This window comes from Ptychodera flava, chromosome 3 (genome assembly GCF_041260155.1).
Source record: "Ptychodera flava strain L36383 chromosome 3, AS_Pfla_20210202, whole genome shotgun sequence".
Taxonomy (NCBI): domain Eukaryota; kingdom Metazoa; phylum Hemichordata; class Enteropneusta; family Ptychoderidae; genus Ptychodera; species Ptychodera flava.
Genome location: NC_091930.1, coordinates 41,281,096 through 41,303,976, shown reverse-complemented (window position 1 = coordinate 41,303,976; position 22,881 = coordinate 41,281,096). Strand labels below are relative to the sequence as shown.

At 39.1% G+C, this 22,881-nt stretch overlaps 1 protein-coding gene across 1 annotated transcript in view; it reads left to right on the top strand.

Moving 5' to 3' along the window:
• Nucleotides 1-1,301: 1,301 nt before the first annotated feature.
• Nucleotides 1,302-22,881, top strand: part of LOC139129306 (protein mono-ADP-ribosyltransferase PARP14-like) — a 22,207-nt gene continuing 627 nt past the window's right edge. Inside the window, exons 1-12 of the mRNA XM_070694942.1 lie at nt 1,302-1,503; nt 2,637-2,797; nt 3,906-4,218; nt 7,248-7,373; nt 9,564-9,818; nt 10,227-10,466; nt 10,828-12,546; nt 12,877-13,332; nt 13,731-13,882; nt 15,949-16,191; nt 16,495-16,716; nt 22,622-22,745. Of these exons, the coding sequence (XP_070551043.1) occupies nt 1,302-1,503; nt 2,637-2,797; nt 3,906-4,218; nt 7,248-7,373; nt 9,564-9,818; nt 10,227-10,466; nt 10,828-12,546; nt 12,877-13,332; nt 13,731-13,882; nt 15,949-16,191; nt 16,495-16,716; nt 22,622-22,745 (4,213 nt within the window). The remainder of the gene's footprint in view (nt 1,504-2,636; nt 2,798-3,905; nt 4,219-7,247; nt 7,374-9,563; nt 9,819-10,226; nt 10,467-10,827; nt 12,547-12,876; nt 13,333-13,730; nt 13,883-15,948; nt 16,192-16,494; nt 16,717-22,621; nt 22,746-22,881) is intronic.

The following is a 22,881-nucleotide window of genomic DNA, read 5'->3' as shown; positions in this document are numbered from 1 at the left end:
CTATGAGCCTGATTATAGTATGAGAAACAGCCAACGACTTTCACGAGGAGGTCGCACCGTCTGTGGCATGCGTACTTTCGTCGAAGGGTGAATGAATGTCCAGCTAGTGTGAAGCAAAATCACTGTGTATTGTTACAGTAGACGTATTGCGGTGGAAGTTCTGTTTATATTGACATATGGCAAAACTATCGTTTCTGTTTTGATTTTTCGCTTTCATTTGCCTTATGTTTTATTTCGCTGTATAACAGCCAGCATATGTCGTCCGAACAAATAGGTCATTGGCTCCGGCACTAATACACAGTAAGTGAGACTCCACAATTCCCCTCGATTTGTGTACTCAGACATTATGTTAATTCAATTTTACCAATTTGCGATTTGAATCTCAGAATTTAATTTCAAGATTATGTACTAAAATATGTTCAAAAATTATTGATTATGTTTAGAATTCAAAAGTTACTTTAAGAACAAGCAGATATTTGTAGGCGCTAAAATTGTACAGTTGTCAAGCTTATCAGCAACTGAGATAGTCTCATCATACTATCTGTCAGACATGCAAATTTCCCTTATCATGAACATTAAAAAATCGATACCTTTTTTTGCCAACACAGATGCAACTTATTCCCTTTGTTTGCTTGAAAATATTGTGTATGGCTATTAGAAATATTAATTTTGTTGAAAAACTTGCAAAATTGCTGTCTCCTCTGTGGAAAAGGGCTTGATCTCCTCAACATTCATAGGTGGAAATAAGAAAGTTATGATCATCAAGAATTTTGAAACATCTGGACCAAGCTATTTTGTTTACAGACGAAATTTGCTTCAGTTCATTGAATGACCTCCATGTTTACGGATTATGGAGAATTGTGGGTTAGGTCACTTACTGTTGAATATTGGTAATAGTTTAACAGACTTCACATGTATGTAACCCTTCTGTGTCAGCAAAGATAACATAAGACTGTAACATACCTGTTTTTAATCTATTAATAGCTGTGAGGGCATCGTTGTTAATATTTAATCCCAACAAACAATGGATACATTAGTGGTCACATGAACATGACATGCTCCGACACATGTAACATCTTGATCGGAGCACAAGCTCTGTTCATCAAATTCCTTGGCGGCGAGCGCCCTCTTTGCAGCCTACCATGCAGTCATCATGTATTACTCGCGATTCAGGAATTTCTCTAGACTGAAATAGGCATTGCATCAGTCTTGTCTTATGAGTCAAGGTTGGTACCGTACTTTGAGTGTACAGCCAGGGAAAACGGTAAAAATACAGTTGATAGAATAGTTCATCTGTTGCCATGGCTTCTCCAAAGACGGCCTACCTAGTCCGAGGTATACCAGGCCATATTGACGACGATATAGCGATTACGAAGATCGAGCTCTTCTTACAAAATCGACTGAAAAACACAAAAGTGGAGATCGAATCTGTGAGGCCCTTCATTCCGTCTGACGAGACAACTTACCCACGGGTGTTTCTGGTGGAATTCGATGGTTCAATAGGTAAGTGAAATATGAATACTGTACGCAAAGAGTCTAGAAAATGTGGAAATTTGTAAGATGATTTGAGCAGCAGTTGTGGCAATTATGGATACATTTGTGCTAACAGTTTGGCCAAAATAGTTTGTTCTTTTTATTGCATTCTTTTTCACTACAAGGTAGGAAGATTGGGCTTTTTTGCTGCCCCCAAAGTCTAAGGTCCTCAGTTGTTCAATAGTTCCTTTATTATAAATTATCTTATTTGATGGCGTTGTTATATCGCAACACGAGACAAGTTTGTGCGTTTAATTGCCATCCAACAGAGTTGACTCGTCACAATTCTGGTACAGAGAACTACTTGTCATCGACCATAGTTCGGGCTTTAGTGCATAGAGATATAATTCACTCCCTTAAATTTGATAACATTCATGTTGATAAGAATGAATACGAGGCATATATTTTCATCAATTACTCTATTCGTCCAAACATCATTGGCCCCTTTCCCGCTTTTAAAGGATTATTTTACCTATATATACGTGTACAAAGTTTAGTTTTAACAGACATAACCTGTGAGGTCATGATAATGTAGAATGTTAGTTCATAATCATGAGCATTAAATGGCCATAAAATGTTACTTGCATAAGTCTGTTCTTTCACTGCCAACGTATCAGTGATGCAAGTAGGTGCATATGTAAGCCTTTCGTGTCAATCTTATCGTCTAGTCCTGTTTTTGTTAACGTTTTCTAAATAAAGACAAAATTTAGATTTCTATTTTGGATTGTCAGCTGATTTTACTTTCAGAGTTCTGTGTTTCCAAATTCGTGCTTAACAAAATATAAGGTTCTACGGGCGATACTGTTGCTAATAGCGCAAATTGATATTCGTTATTCACGTGATCAATTTATCTGAATTCAATTGACATAATCTTGCGTCAAACGGGCAACTTTTTCATCGAGGTAATAATCGAATTAAGGAAAATAGAATGAAAATAAATGTAGAATACTTATCGTGTGGATGAGGATAAAAATGATGTACAGAAAGGAGAAAGTGCATCACTCGTCATATCGATTTGAGGTTGCAAAGCAGATAAAGACTTTTCAAGTTACAATGTTTAATGCACGTTTCATACCTAGAAATTTGAAATATTTATTTCACAGACGTCATTCAGTCAGCATTACCACTGGACAGCAGGGTCTATGAGATATCAATCAAGGACGAGAAAATAAGGCTACTGCTGGAAATTTGCCCCCAAGGTGCTGAACAGGGGTCCACGAAGCATGACGAACTGTCGTGTCACAGTGACACAGCAATCGATCGGGTAAGGGATACTATATTAATGTGATTGTCATACAAACTTCACACTGTGTTTTTAATTGGTGGGTTGCCAAAGATAGGTCAAGGAAATGTGACCGCCTTTGTGCCTTGAATTTACTAAAAGATAATTAGCGACAGTTAGAGTGAGATACACTATTTGGCACAGATGCTATTTGGGATCGACACTAGATAAACACTTACAGGATGGAACATTCTGATAATATGATTTAGTTCACTGATAAAGCTTCGACCGGAGGCTAAAGTTCAACCTAACAATACGGATTATCCGGATTATAACAGCAAAGTTTCCCAGTCATCTACAAATTTAATGGAATGTTGCAGTTATGTTATTGCTCTAGCGAGAGAAAATGCATTCCCGTACGTCTCTTGTCGTGAAAATTGTTTGCATGGGGTAGGACAATCACCTTTTTTATGTTGACAACCTCAAGGCAGATTTTTTAGCAAGGAATAAACTCTTTAAACCCTATTTTTCGCCTGTTTACATTTTGATGAGCTATAATGGAGAACTTTGTGCCTCTTATAGCAAGCGTCATCACATTTATAGAAGCAAAGACAGCCAATTAAATTGCTTTAATATGCATCAGGAAAAACGATTCATTTGTCCATGATGTCAGCAGAATCGCAGACTTTATCCTTTGAGCGCCGATGTCAATTGTTGTTATCTTAATAAAACATACCCTAGTCATTTTTTTTTTATAGAAATTTGCCAACACTTTCATAAACAACAGTAGCCAATGAAATGTGATGACCATTTGGTGTAAAATTATCCCAAAATTTACAGAAAAATAAAGACAAATTGGAAAAATGTTGCATTAAAATTTGGTGGTAAAAATTACAGTACTCAAAGGGTTAAACCTATTATTTTGAAGGCGTTTAAATTAAATCACTCATCTTTAGAGCATAGATGAGATACAGTTTACGCTGTATCTTCATGCAACTTACAGTGAACTTCAATCAACTGGTGAAGGGAGAATTTTATCGCAATCTTCAAGTATCCGTCGGAATGTCATTCTCAACATATCTGTACATTAAAACTTTATTTACGACGATTCAATGCCTTTATGCGGTTATCTCAACAACACACTTTCCAGGGTACTTACTCAATCAGTCAAGAAGACGAATCCATGTCTGACCATACTGATACCTCGATGGACACGTCGTATGGGTCCTTTTCGACGATTCACGGGACAGAAAGTTACACGACTGACACAATGTCGACCATTTCTGAGTACAGCCATCTGTCGCACAGTGAGACTACAGACAAGCGCGATGGACGTCGACGAAGTCACGACTCGCGGCATGCGCTCTCCTACGGAAAGAAATATACACATCGAAGACCCCAGTCGCGTCCATCTAGCAAGAGAAATAAAGGGGCATTTCGTTTAGACCAGAACGACGACGAAGGTACGTTGATGTTCGCTTGTAAACATTTCTCAACTTTGTACGTCAGTGTAATCATCAAAAAGGGACGGGCAGATAAGATTACTATTTTCGAAACACCTAACATTACTTCTTTACCAGAGGTCCATATATCTTTTTTATGAAATTGACTTTGTTGTGTGTACCAGTGCTTTACTGTCTATTGTGTGCTGTTTTCTGCCTATGTTTACAGCAGTACTATGTATTACGAATTTTTACCTAGTGCTATTTGATTATACCGGTAGATAGGCATAATTGTGATTATTATTTTTGGAAGGTTACAATGCTAATTGTATGGTTTGCATAAAGAGCCATACTGGGATCTATGCTGGGACGTGTGTTTTTCTTTTTTATATTGATATTCCTATAGCACTCTGATAAAATAGACTTGTTTTCAATATTGGTTTAATCCTTTGATTTAAACAATCGTTACACGTCGATGTGCCTTTGAATAGTCAAACATATTGTCGCTTGTGTACTGCTGGTCCAAGGAGGAGAACTGATTACAAAATAACTGTCATTATGATTTACCTTAACACAGCCATTGACCACTCCTCTTTTAGGTGGGCGGGGGAGTTTCATCAATATCACCAGTAGTGAAGACATGCTAGGCGTCATATGTGCAGTCGGGCATGTGCAATGGCATTCTGTACAAGTGTGTGTAACTTCGGAAGGGAAAGCTTGACGATGGACTGCCAAAGGAGAGAGATCCATAATTAAAAACGTTGGCATAACTCTGTTATGATCTGAAATTTAGCAAGAGTTAGGTAAAGGTGCTATTTTTGGTGTGACTGTGTGTTGATGTTGGTGCTCTTAACAAGTTCTCACGTGTATGTAGATTGCAGCGTCACAGATCTACATGGTAAGGGCTCATATGGAACATATAGCATGGTGGTGGGCCCATTCTCAGAGTCCAGGAACGGAAATAAGAGATTGTAGTTGTTGGATGATCATTTACCAAATTGGTAGAGGCTAACAATGTCCATGACAAGGAGGCCTATACTGTCGCAAAAACTTAGTGGATAGTTTCATCAGATGTTTTGGTTCTTTGCTTGAGTCTTATAGTGATGTGGGTCAGAAAATTATGTCAATCAAATGCGCTAGAGGAGGTATACATTTTGTTAAGAACACATGAGACTTACACTTCCCCACAAAATAGAACAAGTTGAAATAGAACTCTGTAATCAATCCTCTGGTGCATACATAGGATCTCAGGTGTATCGCCAAGTATACTTATGTTGGGGACAATGTGATGAAAGCGGATGAGTTATTCTACTGTAAGAAGGGATTTCCGTACAGTTTTCGATTAATTTACGAAATAGATTTCAAGAGACACACGAGCATGCCTATGAAGACTTGATGTCACAGCATGGGAACAAAAGTTGAATTATAAGTGTAATATTGATAAGAAAGCTTTCAAAGTTGGACTTTGTATGGCTTACATATGAGCGAAAGGGTATACTCCTGAGATTACAAATGATATACGAGGGTCCATATCTGATGAAACATAGGATTTCGGATGTGGTATGCAGAGTCCAGAACTCTCCATTCTGCGGTGGTCTATTTTGAGAAACTAAAGAGGTATGCTTGGAAACCGTTGAATGTTTGGCTGGAAAAAGTGATGTTGTTACCCTAGATCAAAGACAACAAAGTGGTAAACCAGATGAAAGTGCTGGTGTGGAGATCAAGGGTAGCGGAAATGGCATCATTGAGTCTCAATTTGAAACTACTGTAGAAATAGACAGTGATGCAGGCACCGTTCAAGATGACAAATTGAACCATAGCTCTAAGCTGAGGCCAATATTTCCACTTCTATTTTGTCTGGAGATAATAGCCTATCAATTTCTTACACAGATAGCTACCACCTTCACATTACATACACTATAGACTGACTAACGTTCAACAACAGACGTACTTCTTTATTGTTTGGATATTACCTGACTGACATTTTAGTTGTACTTCAACCTTGGGCGCTTGCTTATATGCAAGGTTTTTGCCCTGTTGGTGGGATTCAATTTCAGTCAAAGAAATCATTTGAGGACGGCAAATAATGAGAATGGGGGACTTTTGTAAAACGAAATCTTATTAATATAAAGACAGATGCACGTGACAAGCATTCTCCGAGGACAAGAGCGCCTGAATGGATATGTGGCTGGCAGTACTTGTAACTCATTGTGAACTTCGCTCAGGTGATTGAGCTCTGGTAACCTGAGATTCGTACGCGCGATGATTGCTGGTGAACAGAGACTTCATTGACTCGGCCTTTAGTTCAAGGGTCGAGCAAGGGAGAGAAAAGTCCAACGGTCATCGACTATAGCCGACTGACCTTTGGTTTCTCTGTATGGTGAGTCGGAATAGGGAGTGTCCGTATTGGCGGGGAAATTCCATGACAATATTTAGCTGTGAAGTTTAGTATGAGGTAAAACTGAAATGCTGAGGTCAACTCGGAGAGGGTAAACTTGAACGTGTCGTTTACAGAAATAAGCAACGCCCAACATACGTTCACGGCGTGCCTTCCCGATTCTCAAAATCAGACACTGAAAATTTTCTGATCACTCGAGGTGACACATTCCTCTAATTCAAAGATTTGAACTCTTGCCAAAAATTGGCCCAACTAAAAATTCAAGAATTAAAATCAGGGGTCGCAACGCACAATTGGGTACCAGGAACACAAGTGGCCCTAAAGTTATCGATATTTGAAATTAAAAATTGCTGCTGTCCCCCTGTTAACTTTGCGGGCTAAAATGTATTTTCGATTTTTGAACAAATAAGACTCTGAAAATTTATTTACTTCACGAGCTTCAAATCAGCACTTACAAAGATCAGAACAGTATTGTGAAATTGTGAGTCCGAATACCTTTCCTCAAGGCACATTCTACCTTGAGGGGTTTTCCTCACACGTCTTATTCCAGCCCCATAAGCTTAGCCTAATACCAACGATATGTATTGACACTGTCAATTTTTACAATTCATTCGATGGCGATTACCCATCATTCATTTAAATATCAACACAGGAACCGAGACAACTGCTGGCGGGGAGATTCCTGATCAAACCACCATTGAAGTCACAGGATTCGACGCACAGACGGACCTGGAGTACTTAAAACTCTACTTCTCCAGCAAGGAGAGTTCCGGTGGAGGTAAAATACTGGATGCCAAAATGATGGTTGGCCGTCTGCACATTACCTTTAAACATCAACGACGTGAGTATATCATAATTTAAGCGAGCCAGGAATACCTTGTTGCTCCACTGATTCAATTCAATCGCCGACGAGGTATCTGTGTGTGACTTTAGGCGGTAAACTTCAATATTCAATACCTTTGAGAATCGTTACGTCTATCAGAAAATTCAGTCGAACGCAGTCTTCTGCATTGACAGATGTAAACGAGTGACATTGATTTAATATTGATCCAGCAAAGTAATAGGTATTGTAAGATGACGACTTTTATTACAGTACCCATTGCAGGAAATGTTGAAAGCTTGTTTCATTGGTAAATCCATTCAGAGATTAAAAAGCGTGCCACTGGCATCGAAATTTGATCCTTCTCTAAAATGTCAATATGCTACACGGAAACGGTGTTGTATTTAGTGCATGAAATGCTGAGAAAGTTTACGTCGGGCTCATCAAGTGACTCTTCTTTACATCATCAAAGTAATAGAGATATCATCGGTCTATTTATATATAATCCCCCCGTATTCCGAACGAGTGTGGCTGCGTCGCGGACTCGTGATTCCCCGTGTAGCGGCCGTATCCCTCCGAGCCGTAGGCGAGGGGGGGATACGGCCGCTACACGGGGAATTACGAGTCCGCGACGCAGACACACGAGTTCGAAATACGGGGGGATTATATATTTATCACATGCATAGACCCAGTTTTCCGTGAATAAACCTTTCAGGAATGATAATTACTGCGAAATAAGGAGAGGGAGTATTTTACAAGAGTTCATACGCTTGTGTTATGCGGTCGTCACTGGGTCACAGCTGACTTGACTGCGTTCAGCTAGCTGTACATGTCGAGGTTAACTTCGAGCACGCCGAAGCTGCTCCTATGGATAATGAGCATCTTTAGTAGGGCTTTTTCTGTGCGAATTAAGCAGAAATAGGAAAGACTATGGATTTTTAATACAAGGTATTTATCTGGTATTTACTATAACATCAATTTGAATGAAAATTCATTCATAAAATTATTGGACGTGCAAGCGCTAGGTGCGGGACGTCGCGACTCTCAGCCGCGGTATACGGCTACAGGGAATGGGTTATTTTTGTCAATATTCGAACACCATTCAAAGAATTATACTTTGCAAAGTTTGTATGAAATTTTTAAAATTACCAATTATTATGTGTTACAAAATCATCAATTGTATGTTTAATATTTTTCGAATAAAATGATCTTGTTTAAATATAATGAAGAACAGTGTTCGGCACTGACTCAATCGATAAGACTACGAGCAACGAGTCTTTCTGAGCTCAGACGCGGAGACGACGGAAGTTAAACAACACGGTACAATACAACGTGGTGCACACTGCACACTAAACATGCATAGACAAATCAATAGCTTGCACCTTTAAGTGCACTGATAACCTCGTGAACTCGTCGCTCTTGAAAAGTACAAAAGCGTTTCTTCTGATGAGTCCGGAGTATCGTCACGTCATTGCTGTCAGAAATGATGAACGCCCTTCGCTTCCTCGGCTCGACCCGGGGGCTCGATTCGTTGACTACCACGGCAGCATTGATCGTGATGTTGAACTTGAAACCCGTCAATGTTGCTTCAGTAAACATTCTTACTGCTGCAGGGATGATTGGTACGTGTCTTGGGTTATCGGCTATGCTAATCATGTTTTTTGATGGACATCGACAGAGGCTCTTTTGACGAGGTAGACAACACAAAATGCCGGTAACATAGCGTATTAAATATCAGTGGTGTAGAAATCAAACGTTTCAATCGCAAATCAAAGACGAAGAAACACAAATTCATAAACATTCTAGTATCGACGGTATTTTGTATTCTACACATATATTTTAATACTCTATATTTCCTTGTGCTTCATTACCCTCCCACTTTTGCATTTCAGAAATTTGAAAATAATTTCTGAACAGCTGATTTTTTGTTTATGTTTTAAAAGTAGTCCGGGTCCCATATCCACCACATGTGGAATATGGATTCATCGTAGTCATATACCTATAGTGTGACGACATACTATAGGGATAACTGGGTCTATGTATGTGATAATGATCAATATACTGATATGTATGATGTTTTTTCCAGTAACTGAACTTAAACTTATGAAGTTGCTAAGTTTTCTATTTCTTCCCTCTTGCTGCATACAGATGCCAATAGGGTCCTCGATAGGCGGGACCACAAAGTTGGGGGCGCCATATTATCTGTGAGAAAGGTAATGCCATCCCAGATAGCTCCAATCGATAAGACCAGATTTCTTCTAATTGGATTGCCACCCGGCACAACTGAGGCTGAGTATGAGCTGAAACTGTACCTAGAGAATTGCACTGGCAAACAAGACCCAATTTTAAAATACGCGGAAGGATACGATAAAGTAATGGTGACTTACGTGACAGAAATTCGAGGTAGGTTCTTGAATTCTTAAGTCAGATTAAGCCGTTTTCTAAGATATTTTGCTTAACAGATGACTAGTTCTCGGGGGTAAACTCAAAATGAGTCTTACTTTTGAACTAAAATTAAGGTGACTTGTTCACTCAGAGACAAAGCTCCACATAGAGGATTCTTTCTTCGTGAACAAAGTCTTAAGGAAGTCGTTGATTATAAACCACACCAAGCGACGGTAGAGCTCGAGATTTTGACAATTTCAGGACTTACGAGACAGAAGTATGAAATTTTAATTTTCTACAGAAACATGGGACAACAATTCCATTTTAAGCATATTTCTACTGATTAAATTTGAATAATTTGTTTGCGACAACAATAATTTTGCTACAGACAACCCCGTTACAACATCTATCATTTGCCGATTCTAGACTTCGAAAAACTGAAGCAGACCATTGATCAAAAAACATTTCTGAATGGCAAGCTAACATGTGAGACTGTCCATCAACCAAAATGCGTGATTGTGAGCAACCTAAGGGAAGGTACGACCGAGACACTTCTGACATTGTACTTTGAAAATAAACGGAGCGGTGCATCCGAAGATCAGGTAGAACGTGTCGTTCTTGATGAGGAGAATGCCCATGCCTTGGTGTACTTTAGAAACTATACGGGTGAGTGAGTGACTGTCATTAGGAAGCACGTTTTTTCTTTACAATATACCATTACGATGAATACAGTTACTGTGTGCTTGGCAGATAAAGGTTACTCGACTAGCTTCCGTTTTTGGTGGTTTGTTTTGTATGCTTGTTTTATTTTGTTTTGTGTTTCTTGCTAGTAAAGGAAATTTTTATTAAATCGAATAGCTCAATTTTCACTTCAGTCAAATATTTTTGGGTGACTTGTCATATAAATATTTGTTCACTATCTTGATACAAAAATGTTTGTAGCATATATATTCGATAATCCTGCCATATAAAGATAATGTAATTTTCAGCTTACAGTTTAGTCTCGCTATTTTTTCGTCTCCTGCAGATGCGAATAGGGTGTTAGGTAAAAAGCATAGCCTAAAGGGACAAAAGGTCAATGTTGAACCTTTCTACGACGTTCTTGGACGGGTTTCAGCAGATTCTCATGTCACTGATGCCGAAGAAGCGGAAACTGCGATTATTGTTGACGTAAGTCCAACGATCATGGAATACATCATGGAGAATGAGCCACTTAAGCGAGTTTTCATACAGAAACTTCAAGACGTCAACTCAGAGATAAAATGGCCGTTCAATCGAAGGGATAAAGCTCAGCTCCACCCAATAAAAAGCTTGGCTACCAACAAAGCAAAGTTATGGGAGACGGCAGCAGTGAATGCCTTCAACACATATCATAATGAGTTCAGAAGTGTTGAAATTAAAGTGTCAAAGGCAATGTTCGAAAAGGTACTTCAGCAAACTACTGCAACTGCAGTTGGCCATGGCGTCAAAGTTACACAGCGACCAGCCTCTTCTGAAATGGTTCTCTTTGGAAAGGCTAATCAAGTGAGTGAGATAAAGAAAGAGACGGAGACTTTTATTCAGGAACTTGAACTGTTGGTGGGAAAAGAGAGGACACAGACGAGCGAAGAATTGACATTGTCATCGCTGCAGGTCAAGCAACTGAACATCTTAGGGTTTCCCAACTTGGCGCAGAGGGAGTTCGCCAATGTCAAAGTCATCATTGATCACAAAAAAAAGAAAGTGAAAATCGATGGCGAATGGGCAGACACAAAACAGGTCACAGCTTTGATGTACAAGTTCCTTGCTGATTTGAAATTCAGAATACTGAAATCATCCCCGCTAGCCGAGTTTATAGGTTCAGAGAATGCGCTAGGCCTGATTACATGCATTCTGAAGGACAATGGAATTCTCGCAGTTTATGACGTCAAAGGCGGAGACATCACTATTTTTGCAGGAAAAGAAACTGATCTAGATACAGCTGCCGACATGTTAAACTCCAGTCTGAAGCAGAAAATCTTAAACATACCTCCTGAGTCGCGTTCATGTCTGCATGGAGATGGTTGGCAGGGTCATGTGAACGAGGTGGAAGAGAAGTTCGCGGTTATGGTCGGGTATGTTGCTAACCAGCCTGACAGAGTCAACGTCACCGGACTTGTCGACAACGTCGATAGAGCTGTCTCAGATTTGCAAAGATACATCGACAGCAACACCACCATCGACAGGTTCATCGATGTGGCCAGTGGGAAGATTAAATTCATGTTTGAGCATATGAAAGCCACTCTTGATGATATTGCTGAAACTGGTATTGCCGTAGAGAAGGGGAAACACAAGGACACTGGCGCCACTGGTGTGATTATTCATGGAATGAAGGAAAATATTGACAACGGTGAAGCGAGAATTGCGAAGTGTTTGGAAGAAATCAAACTTGACAGACGTAGCATGGAACAGCCTGGGCTCGCCAGACTTATTCAGCACGAAATGGGCCGAGAATACATTAGGCACGTTCAGGAAGATCACAGATGTGTGATAACCGTTTCGATCACTCAATCTACTGATGGTCAAACTGTTCTCACAGACGAGGCAATGCCTTCTCAAACATTGCAGTCCAGGCTTACGACTGTCTGTCAGGTCGAACCAAGGTTGGGGCGCAAGGTTGTCGTCGTGAGAGGAGACATTACCAAGATGCGGGTCGATGCCATTGTGAATCCTGCCAATAGCAATCTTGACCACGGCGGTGGGCTTGCAAAAGCAATCGTGGAAGCAGGTATGTTACAGGACAACAATGCTTTGCATCTTAAGGAGGCTTGAGAGAGAAAATAATCTGCGAAAATACAAATTAAGAAAAAGGGAAAAGAGAAAGAGACAGACAGAAAGATAGAACAAACATAGCGATAAAAGAAATGAATTTGGGTACACCAATAAACATATGTGCGGAGACTTAGGGATGGAGACAGTTAAATTAAGATACTAATATAGAAAAGCAGGGGATAAATACAGCTAAGAAACAACGGAAATCGAAAGACGTCCTTACAATCATTATACATCGTTTTATTGAGGTAACTAGCTAACTAACAAAGCCATTACTTCCTTTCAGGGGGAGAGGTGATTCAGGAAGAGAGTGACAGGATCATCAAAAGGAATGGGAGTCTATTGGATGGCCAGGCAGTCTCAACGAGGCCAGGGCGTTTGCTGTGCAAACGTGTCATCCATGCAGTAGGTCCGAGATGGGACATTACCAATGATGGAGACTTTAGAAGCCAGAGTGAGCAGAAGAAACTACTTCTCGCGGATGCTGTCTTACAGAGTCTTCAGGAGGCAGAGAAATGCAATTGTACGTCAGTCGCTCTTCCAGCAATCAGCTCCGGAATCTTTGGCTTTCCTGTAGACTTATGCACGGAGGTTATAGTGGAAGCAGTTAGAATGTATAACCTTGAACATCAGGATGAGACTCTATTTGATGTGTTCCTCGTTGATATAAGTGACAGTGTTTGCAATATGTTCAAGGAAGCATTGGAGAAGTTTTGCGGGAAAGACAATGTCTACATCCCAGGTGCGTTTCGTAAGTTTATAAGTATTCAACATAAAATGATATGGCAGTGGATAAACACTTGTTACAAGAGCAACGAAACTGTTTACTAGGTAGTACCGAGTATGCGATTGAATTTTGGTTAATATTGTCATTATCTGACGATATTTGTTTTTGAAGTCGTAGGTATATTCCTAACAATATCTCTTCGCCCACATGATTTTGAAAGCAGTTTGATCTGAAGAAAAGTCCAGTACCCAGTGTTTGGTATGCCTCATCGAATAACACATGAAATTAAACTAAAAATTACTTGGCCACAACCCTTTCACTTAGTTCACTCTTATGGCTTCGATGTTGCAACTCTAATGGGCACACTCACACCAAGTTCTTTAACAATAACGTATTGTCGCTTTGTGTAACAGGTCAGAATCAAAACAGAAGAGGAAGTGCAACCAGGCCTGGACATAAGAGCAGTCACCCACAACATGGCAATTCGAGTCTCAATAGACACGAAATTGCCACTGCAGAAGGAAAGGTCATTCGATTGGTCAAGGGCAGTATTACCACGCAGATCGTAAGAAAATGTCTAATCAGCCTGGTTATAATTGACTGAGGAATTAGCATCTGTATACTTTATTACCCGTTTATTTTATTTTATTTGATTTGACTTTGAAGTTTGGTGCAACCATTTTACCACTGAATATCTATTATGACACTTTCGTCCGAAACTGGTTTTGTGCTTGAAGCCTGCGTTATTAGCCGTGCAGCATATCTCTACGGCGCGCTCTATGAACGCTTTCAGGTATTAGAGTAAAAACGATATTACATCCGTACAATATGTACTACATACTTCATATCAATTTACCCTCAAATTATCAAAAAAACTTGAATTTACACCATGCTAGCAGCTGTTAAGGTTAACCATAATACAACTTCGCCAGTTCAAATAGCGTAAACACTTTGGTTACAACACCAAGCAAATCGATGAATGTCAACCAAAAGCCGTACATGTAGTTTGAGTGAACAATCAATGGTATCAAATGAATAAACGTTTTGTAACTAAATGAAATATTAAGTTTGCTCCTGAAGGGTATAGTTTCAATATTCAATCAATAAGAGAAGTTTCTTACCCTGAGCAACTTAAACAATTTTGATCAGGATCAATCCCGCCGCTGTTCTCAAAAGTAATTTCTCATTGTTTGGATGCGTTGAGTTGTTTTCATGCATTTGATCTATCGCCATAACTGGTTCCCCATTGAGCTCTCAGCGCTTAACAAGGCCGTTTACAATATGAAGACACATTCATGTGTCTAACTTAATAATCACATTTCATCCAAGAGTTCCTATTTACTCCTCAACTTGAAAAACTTTCCTATGGAAGAATACACCTGCGAGACAGATTCGGACTCTCATGTTTTTTACAATTCATTTGTGATTGCTAACGCAAAGGGCTGACTTTAAAGCCTTTGGTATGTTTTATCATCGTAGTTTTTGAAAATAGGAAAAATTCCCTCTACTGTAACAGTTAAGAAAGGGATGGCGGTCATTTTCATACCAATACCTATCATAATCTGATAACACTAGGTCTGAATTCGTAATAGTTATAAACAGAGCCACAAGACTGCACTAAACAGACAGTAAATCACCGGTACACACAAGAAAGTCAACGTAATGAAAGAAAAATATATAGACCTTTTGCCGAAAGACCAGGAAGTGATGTCAGGTGTTTCAAAAATATTAAACGCATCCTGCCTCACATGTAGCACCCGCAATATATCAATCTGTAAGTTGAATAGGTAGTGGACACCAAGGCCCGATGTCACTGATGACATCAGCGATCATTTGTCGAAGAGATATATTGTATTCATCTACCAGCTTGTGATACCTACCAAAAAGAAATCTTTCTCTAGAGCTACATTGATTTAACAGTTTGTAAGAGAGATGGCTTTGTCTTTCTACAAAATCACCATATGAATTGCATGGTCTTGCATATCGAATTAGCTGGTAAATGTATACCTATACCTCATAAGCTGGTGAGAGTGGAATATTACTGATGAGGGTTGGGAAATTGACTATGTTCAAGTTGAAATCATCTCTCTTGTCATATAGCCTAGTAGAAAAGTGACCATTAGAGTCAAATCCAAGGAAAATATCCAGATAAGAATGTTAGGCATTTGGCAAACGTTCAATATTTTCTTTTTCAGAAGCATACTATCTTAAAATGTCTTAGGGTAATATGCGCCTCGAAAGTGAAACGCTTACATTTTCATCAAACGTTCCTCATATGAATCTATAACCCTGCTCTTTCTAAATCAAGAAAACAAAATGAAGAGTCACCTTGCATAGCTTGGTACAAGAGAAACAAACTGTAAACTGGGGTGGAAATTTGAGATATAAACATTTTGAAATTCAAACTGGCTGCAATCCCTGCGTTGACTCAATGAGGGAAATACAGTTTGTACAAAATTAAGACGGTGAAAAATTCTTAGTCCAAGAGCTTTTGAATAAGCTGGCAAAAGTGATAGATAAAAACAATTATAGTATACACATTTCTGAATTTTTGTCCCCTGGGCACATTATATTTTTATAACTTTTAAATCTGCTGACGTTCGACCCCTGTATAATCTTATCTGTTTCCAGACGGACGTCATCGTTAACACCACTGGGAAGAACATGGATTTGCAAAGTGGTGGTGGAGTGTCACAGGCCATCTCACGAGAAGGCGGTGTGGGGATACAGCGAGAAATCGATCGCAAAATGAGGCAGGGAGGCACACCTGGTGTCGGACAACTTCTTGAAACTGGCGGTGGAAATCTGAGATGTAAAGTGATATACCATGTATTCTGCGGTCCCTGGACTATAGGAGAGAATGGCTCGGAAAAGGTAAGATGACAGAGATAGGGGATGTTCCATAGTGCAATGATAAATATACAGGAAAAATAAATAAGGACAACAACATCATCAACAAAGCAATTGACTGTTTTGTAATATATTTATTTCATTCAGAATCCTTTTATTGATAGCAGATTTATCAAGACCGCCATGTTCAATAGCTATAACAAAAAGATAGTCATATTTGTTTTTTTTTCTATTATATTTCTCTATTTGCATCCACAACGAGGTTAGATTTTTGATCCTATCTACCCTGTAGGTAAAGACTGTGATTTTCTATAATTTTACTCATAGATTGTGCGTCATATAATGAGAGACTCCTTCAAGATGGCCTGCAAGAAAAGTATGAAATCCATCACGTTTCCAGCCATTGGTACTGGCGGGCATGGGTACCCCAGGGAAAGAGTGGCCGATGTCATGATAGAGGAAGCACTGAACTTCAGCAAGCGTTATCCACATAGTTCCCTGACTGATATACATTTTATTGTGTACGATAAGGACAATTCTTCTATTCTGGTGAGAGCAAATTTCAACTGTCATTAGCAGCTGCCTTTAAAAATTATCTTTGATTTTATAAGCCACTGTTTCGTGCAGAGAAAACGAACAAAAGGGTGAACTCAGCAGTTAACGTTTAAACAAAAATTTTTACGAAAATAAAACTAATTGCTAAGTCAGGGATAGAGTACAAGCTTAAAAGTGTACAGACTACTTATCTCAGCTGGGACGGAGTTGTAACAGTCTGTCAGATGAATGACAGTCCTTGGCTTGCAGGCTTGAAGCTGCACAAAGTCCACAGTATAAATCCAGCGTTGGCAGTGAAGGTCTTGAAAAGTCTTGAGAATGACTACTGCTGGGTTTCCAAACACATGTAGTAACACACAAGAGACACGATCCCAAAAGTCTGACTGGAAGCTGTGCACGTCCCTTTTATACACATGTGCTTACATAAGAGCATATAAGAACAATCTAGAACTTTTATTGACATGCTAATTACTGTTCTAAAATTATCTCTCTTACACAACTAATTAAATTTCCAGAACATTCCAAACATGACTAATTGAATTCAAGGTTGTGAGGTCATTAAGGGCAGTGACCTTGAGAATGTTCTAGACTAATTGAACTCAGGTCATGATGAGTGTGGGGGAAATGACCTACATAACACACCCCCTCTTCAAAAAAGAAAATTTTTCAAAGAAAAATCTTTCTTTTACAAATGTAATCTTAAAAGTGTGAACGACAATAAACTCTAAATACGAGAGAGACAGTCTGCAATTAAATTGTCTCTGCCTTTGATATGTCTAATGTCAAGATTAAACTCCTGTAACATTAAACTCCATCTTAGCAATCTCTGATTTTTGCCTTTAAATTTCTGCAGAAAAACAAGAGGGTTGTGATCAATATAAACCACTATTGGCTGATTTGAAGAATAAACTCAAAAAGCTCATCAAATGTCTAAAGCTAATATCAAAGATAACCACTCTTTTTCAATTGTAGAGTAGTTTCTCTGGGATTTGTTAAATTTGCGTGAAAAATAGCAAACAGGATGTCGTCCATGACTATCCTCTTGCAATTTCGTATTGGAAAACTTGAAATGGCACTGAACTTGGCATAAAGTATGCATGGCAAAGTCCGGTTATTTTATTGAGTTCGATAAAGTCATTGTTCGGCAAATACTTGGCTTCCTCCTGGAGATATTCCGCTTTCGCAGGATTCAGTCCGTCTGGATGTTGTTCCACTGGATTACTGTCGCAGACATCTTCATTGTGATAGATGATGTTTGTCCTCGTTGGAATATCTTGGAACAAATGTTCATGGATTGGTTCTTTCAGCTGTTGTTGTTGTTCTGGCTGGAGGTGTGCCAACTTTGTAGACTCCAGCTTCTCCAGGATTTCTGAGTTCTGAAGCTTGACCGAGCCCAGCTTTGAATTTAGAGTATTTTCACTCAAGTCAGTTTCAGTATCACTATCTTCATAATGGTTTGAACTGACTGCACTGACAGGCTTTGTTTTAGTAGGATTATCCCTATCCAAATATGGCTTAAGCATATTTATGTGATATAGCTGTTGTTGTTTTCGCCTGTCAGGTGTTATTATGATGTAATTTAAATCACTCAATTTCTTATCAATTAGATATGGCCCAAATAACGAGCATGGAGTGGTTTGCCAGGAATTGGAAGTAGCACAAGAACCTTTTGACCTGGTTCAAACTTCAGTTTTGAGGTGCTTTTATCATATCTTATTTTCATTGACTGCTGAGATGACTCAAGATTTTCTCTGTCTAATTGACATGATTAGAGAGTTTCGTATGAAAATCTGACACATATTGCAAAATATTCAGACAATCATCATCGTCTGATGGGAATTTCTCTTAACGAGCTTAAGTGGGCCACGGACTGTATGTCCAAATACAAGCTCAAATGGGCTAAAACCAAGAGACTCTTGAATTGACTCTCTAACAGCAAAGAGCAGAAAATGAATTCCTTCATCCCACTGCTTCTCTGTGTCAAAACAGTAGGTCCTAATCATGTTTTTCAAAGTTTGATGAAATCGCTCAAGAGCACCCTGACTTTCTGGATGATAGGCGGATGACCTATACTGTTTAATGCCTAGCTGATCCATTACTTGTTGAAAAATACCCGACATAAAGTTGGAGCCTTGATCAGACTGGACATCATTTGTGGAGGCCAAATAAAGTGAAAATTTGTCTTTATGTTTCTCAGTGGTATGGCTTCTGGGAACCTAGTTGATGTACACATAATTGTCAACATGTACTCATTTCTTGATCTTGATTTTGGTAGGGCCCAACACAGTCTATTAGTATCCTACTAAATGGTTCTTGAAATAGCAGGAATTGGCTGTAAAGGGGCCTTTGGAATGGTCTGATTCCGCTTTCCTACCATTTGACATGTGTGACAAGTTTTACAGAAATGTGTTACATCCTACCTGAGATTAGGCCAATAAAAGTGACTGAGAATTTTATGATAAGTTTTCCTTACACCTAAATGACCAGCCCAGGGCGTTTCATGGGCCAGGCGCAATATTTCAGCACGATAGGGCTTTGGAACCACAATTTGATGTTTTATAGCCCAATCGTCATCAACCAAAACATCTGGAGGTCTCCATTTACGCATGAGAATACCAGATTTTGTATAATAGGAAACAGAGCTATCTGAAGTTTTACCTTCATCATCTACCCTGTCAAACAAAGACAAAATATCTGGGTCTTTGTGTTGTTCTGCAATGAGATTTGATCTAGAAAATGTCTGACTTTGGTCAGCAGAAGTTTTACTGGAAGTTTCAAATCCACGAGGGATAACGGAATGATCCGTGTCAAACACCTGACTGAGAAAGGTGTCATTTAAGTCAACATCTGTGACATTATTTTTGAGAGTATTTTGATTCTCAGAAGTTTTCTTTGACATGGCTCGAGTAATAGCACATGAAGGAAAAAGGCCGGGAATTTCCTCTTCTATTGGCTCTGGATTCTGATCTAAACTAGGATTATCAGTCACAAGTGGATTAGTAATGACCTTGTCCCCAGCAAGGTCGTTTCCAAGAAGAAGGTGAATCCCTTCAAAAGGCAAAAAGGGCCTAATACCTAAAGTCACAGGTCCAGAAACAAAGTCCGAAGACAAATAGACATTATGGAGAGGAACAGGAATGTAGTCATTGCAATCTACCCCCTTAATAAGAACTTTAGAACCTGAAAATGACTTTTCAGAAAACGGCAGGGTATCTGCCAACAAAAGAGACTGGGAAGCCCCGGTATCTCTTAAATTTTGACAGGGGTAGCGGAAGAAAAATCACTAAAAGTGATATAAAACCATCATGAATAAATGGTTCGAAAATACCCATAATGCTATCCTGAGAAGAATTGACCTTGACCTCATTAATTGGGGATGAGAGGGGTTTAACCTCAGAAAATGTGTTGCACACATTTTTAGACTCTAATTGAGTTGATGAAGAAATAAAGCCGGTTGGCTTAGATCCACTTTGACCACTTTGACCTTCACATTTTCTTTTCAATTTGAACACTCTGACATTAAATGGCCGTCTTTCTTACGATAATTACAAGAAAGTGTACCGAACTGTTTGTCAGAAGGAGATTGAGACTTGGGATCTGATGATGTGGGAGGTTACTTGAACTCTGTGAACTGTTGTCATTTGATTTTCTACTCTCCTTTGAGAATTCTTGGATGAAAAGGAGGAGTTAAATTTACCTGCATTGTTTCTGTATGAAAAGGACTGGGATGGTTTGCTGAGAAAGAAGATTTGTGGGTCAATGAATAATCATCGGCCAAACGTGCAGCAACCTCCAATGTATCTGCCTTTTGTTCATTGATAAATGTCTGGATGTCATTCCGGATGCACCTTTTAAATTCCTCAATCAAAACAAGTTGTCGTAATTTTTCATAATTCTGACTGACCATTTCAGAAGAACACCAACGATCAAACAGGTTTGATCCTTCACCTTCTCACAATCCCTAAATTTCTGACGGTAAGCTTCAGGCACCAACTCATAGCCCTTGAGAATTAATTCCTTCACAGAATCATAATCTGAAGCCTGCTTTACTGACAACTGAATGTAAATTTCTCTGGCTTTACCCACCAAAGCACTCTGCAAAAGCATAGACCAAGACTCCTTAGGCCAATTCGACTCTGAGCAATTTCTCAAAATGAAGGAAATATTTATCAACATCCTTTTCTTGGAAAGGGGGAACTAACCTGAAATGCTTAGTGATGTCAAACTTGTCTGAAGGGAAGAATTTTCCTGACTGTCCAAGCTCTAAACTTTTTATTTCTACCTGTAATCGCTGTTCTTCTAATCGCAATTCTTTTTCTTTCTGTCTTTCTTCCATTTGCAATTCTTTTTCTTTCATTTCCAGTTCCCTCTCTTTCTGTCTTTCTTCCATTTCTAATCTTTCCTGCCTTTCTTTTTCTTTCTGTCTTTCTTCCATTTGTAACTTTTCCTTTTCTAATTCCAATTTCTTAAGCTCCAAATCTGCCTGTATTTCTTATTCTAATTTTTTGAGTTCGAAGGAAGACTCAGGCTCATAATCTTTTAAGGCAGACTCCTCAAAATGGCCAGAATTAACTAAATGTTTTGCAATCTTGAACTGTATTTCTCGCTTGCACATAGATCTTTTGACATCTACTTTAAGGAAATTTGCCAGTGCTATGAGGGTGTCTTTTCTGAGGAAATTAAATGTGTCCTGATCAAGGTCATCCATAAATTCGTCTGGCTTGAATCCACCATGATTGGATTTCACTGAGTTCACAGTGTACAGTAGTTTTGAAAAGGCTGTCAAAATGTTGTCAAACGGCTCAAAATATTCGCTCCCCGACGAGCCCCAAATTTGTTACGTGCAGAGAAAACGAACAAAAGGGTGAACTCAGCAGTTAACGTTTAAACAAATTTATTACGAAAATAAAACTAATTGCTAAGTCAGGGATAGAGTACAAGCTTTAAAAGTGTACAGACTACTTATCTCAGCTAGGACGGCAAAGCTCCAGTCTCAGAGTTGTAACAGTCAGTCGGATGAATGAACAGTCCTTTGGCTTGCAGGCTTGAAGCTGCACAAAGCCCACAGTATAATCCAGCGTTGGCAGTGAAGGTATTGAAAAGTCTTGAGAATGACTACTGCTGGCTTTCCAAACACATGTAGTAACACACAAGAGACACGATCCCAAAAGTCTGACTGGAAGCTGAGCACGTCCCTTTTATAAAGGCATATAAGAACAATCTAGAACTTTATTGACATGCTAATTACTGTTCTAAAATTATCTCCCTTACACAACTAATCAACTTTCCAGAACATTCCAAACATGACTAATTGAATTCAAGGTTGTGAGGTCATCAAGGGCAGTGACCTTGAGACCTACATAAGCCACACATAATTTAAACCTGAATTTTTACAACCCATCAGGTAGATCGAAAAGGGTATAAATGTACACCATAGGATGTCAGCGTAGATGAACCTCTAGACGAGAAATACAGATCAGGAATGAACCGAGATGTTACCACTAGATACGCAGTTAGTCTACATTGTCTGCTAAAGTACAATCAGGAATTTACTGAATTTACTAACACACGCCCTATGTTTTTGGATTGGCGTTTATTAATGATGTTCTTCTCTTTTGTACAGACGATTTCAGTGACCTAAAATACAACCGTATGTTCTCTCTCTCTCTCTCTCTCTCTCTCTCTCTCTAACATTTTGTTAGGAGAGAGAGAGAGAGAGAGAGAGAGAGAGAGAGAGAGAGAGAGAGAGAGAGAGAGAAAGAGAAGAGAGAGAGAGAGAGAGAGAGAGAGAGAGAAGGAGAAGGAGAGAGAGATTTTTAAAAAAAGGAACACATTTTCAAAAACTGAAGAACGTAAGAGTGGCAATTTATATGACATCATTTTATTCCTGTCTTCACAGGCTTTTCAAGACAGATTTACAAGGCACCTGTCCCATTCTAAAGATCAACAACAGTCAAGAGTCCTTCATAGTAATGTTGAAGGTCACCTAGATCATTTCTCTGATAGAGACAACAGAAACAAACGTTGGTCCACTTACTTTTTGTTCATTCGAACATATCCTCATTTTTTCTTCGATAATCCATATTTTCAAAAAGCTACTGCTTGCTTCCTTCCCTTACTTTATCATTTAGCTTTGATAGTGCACTCATCATTCATCGA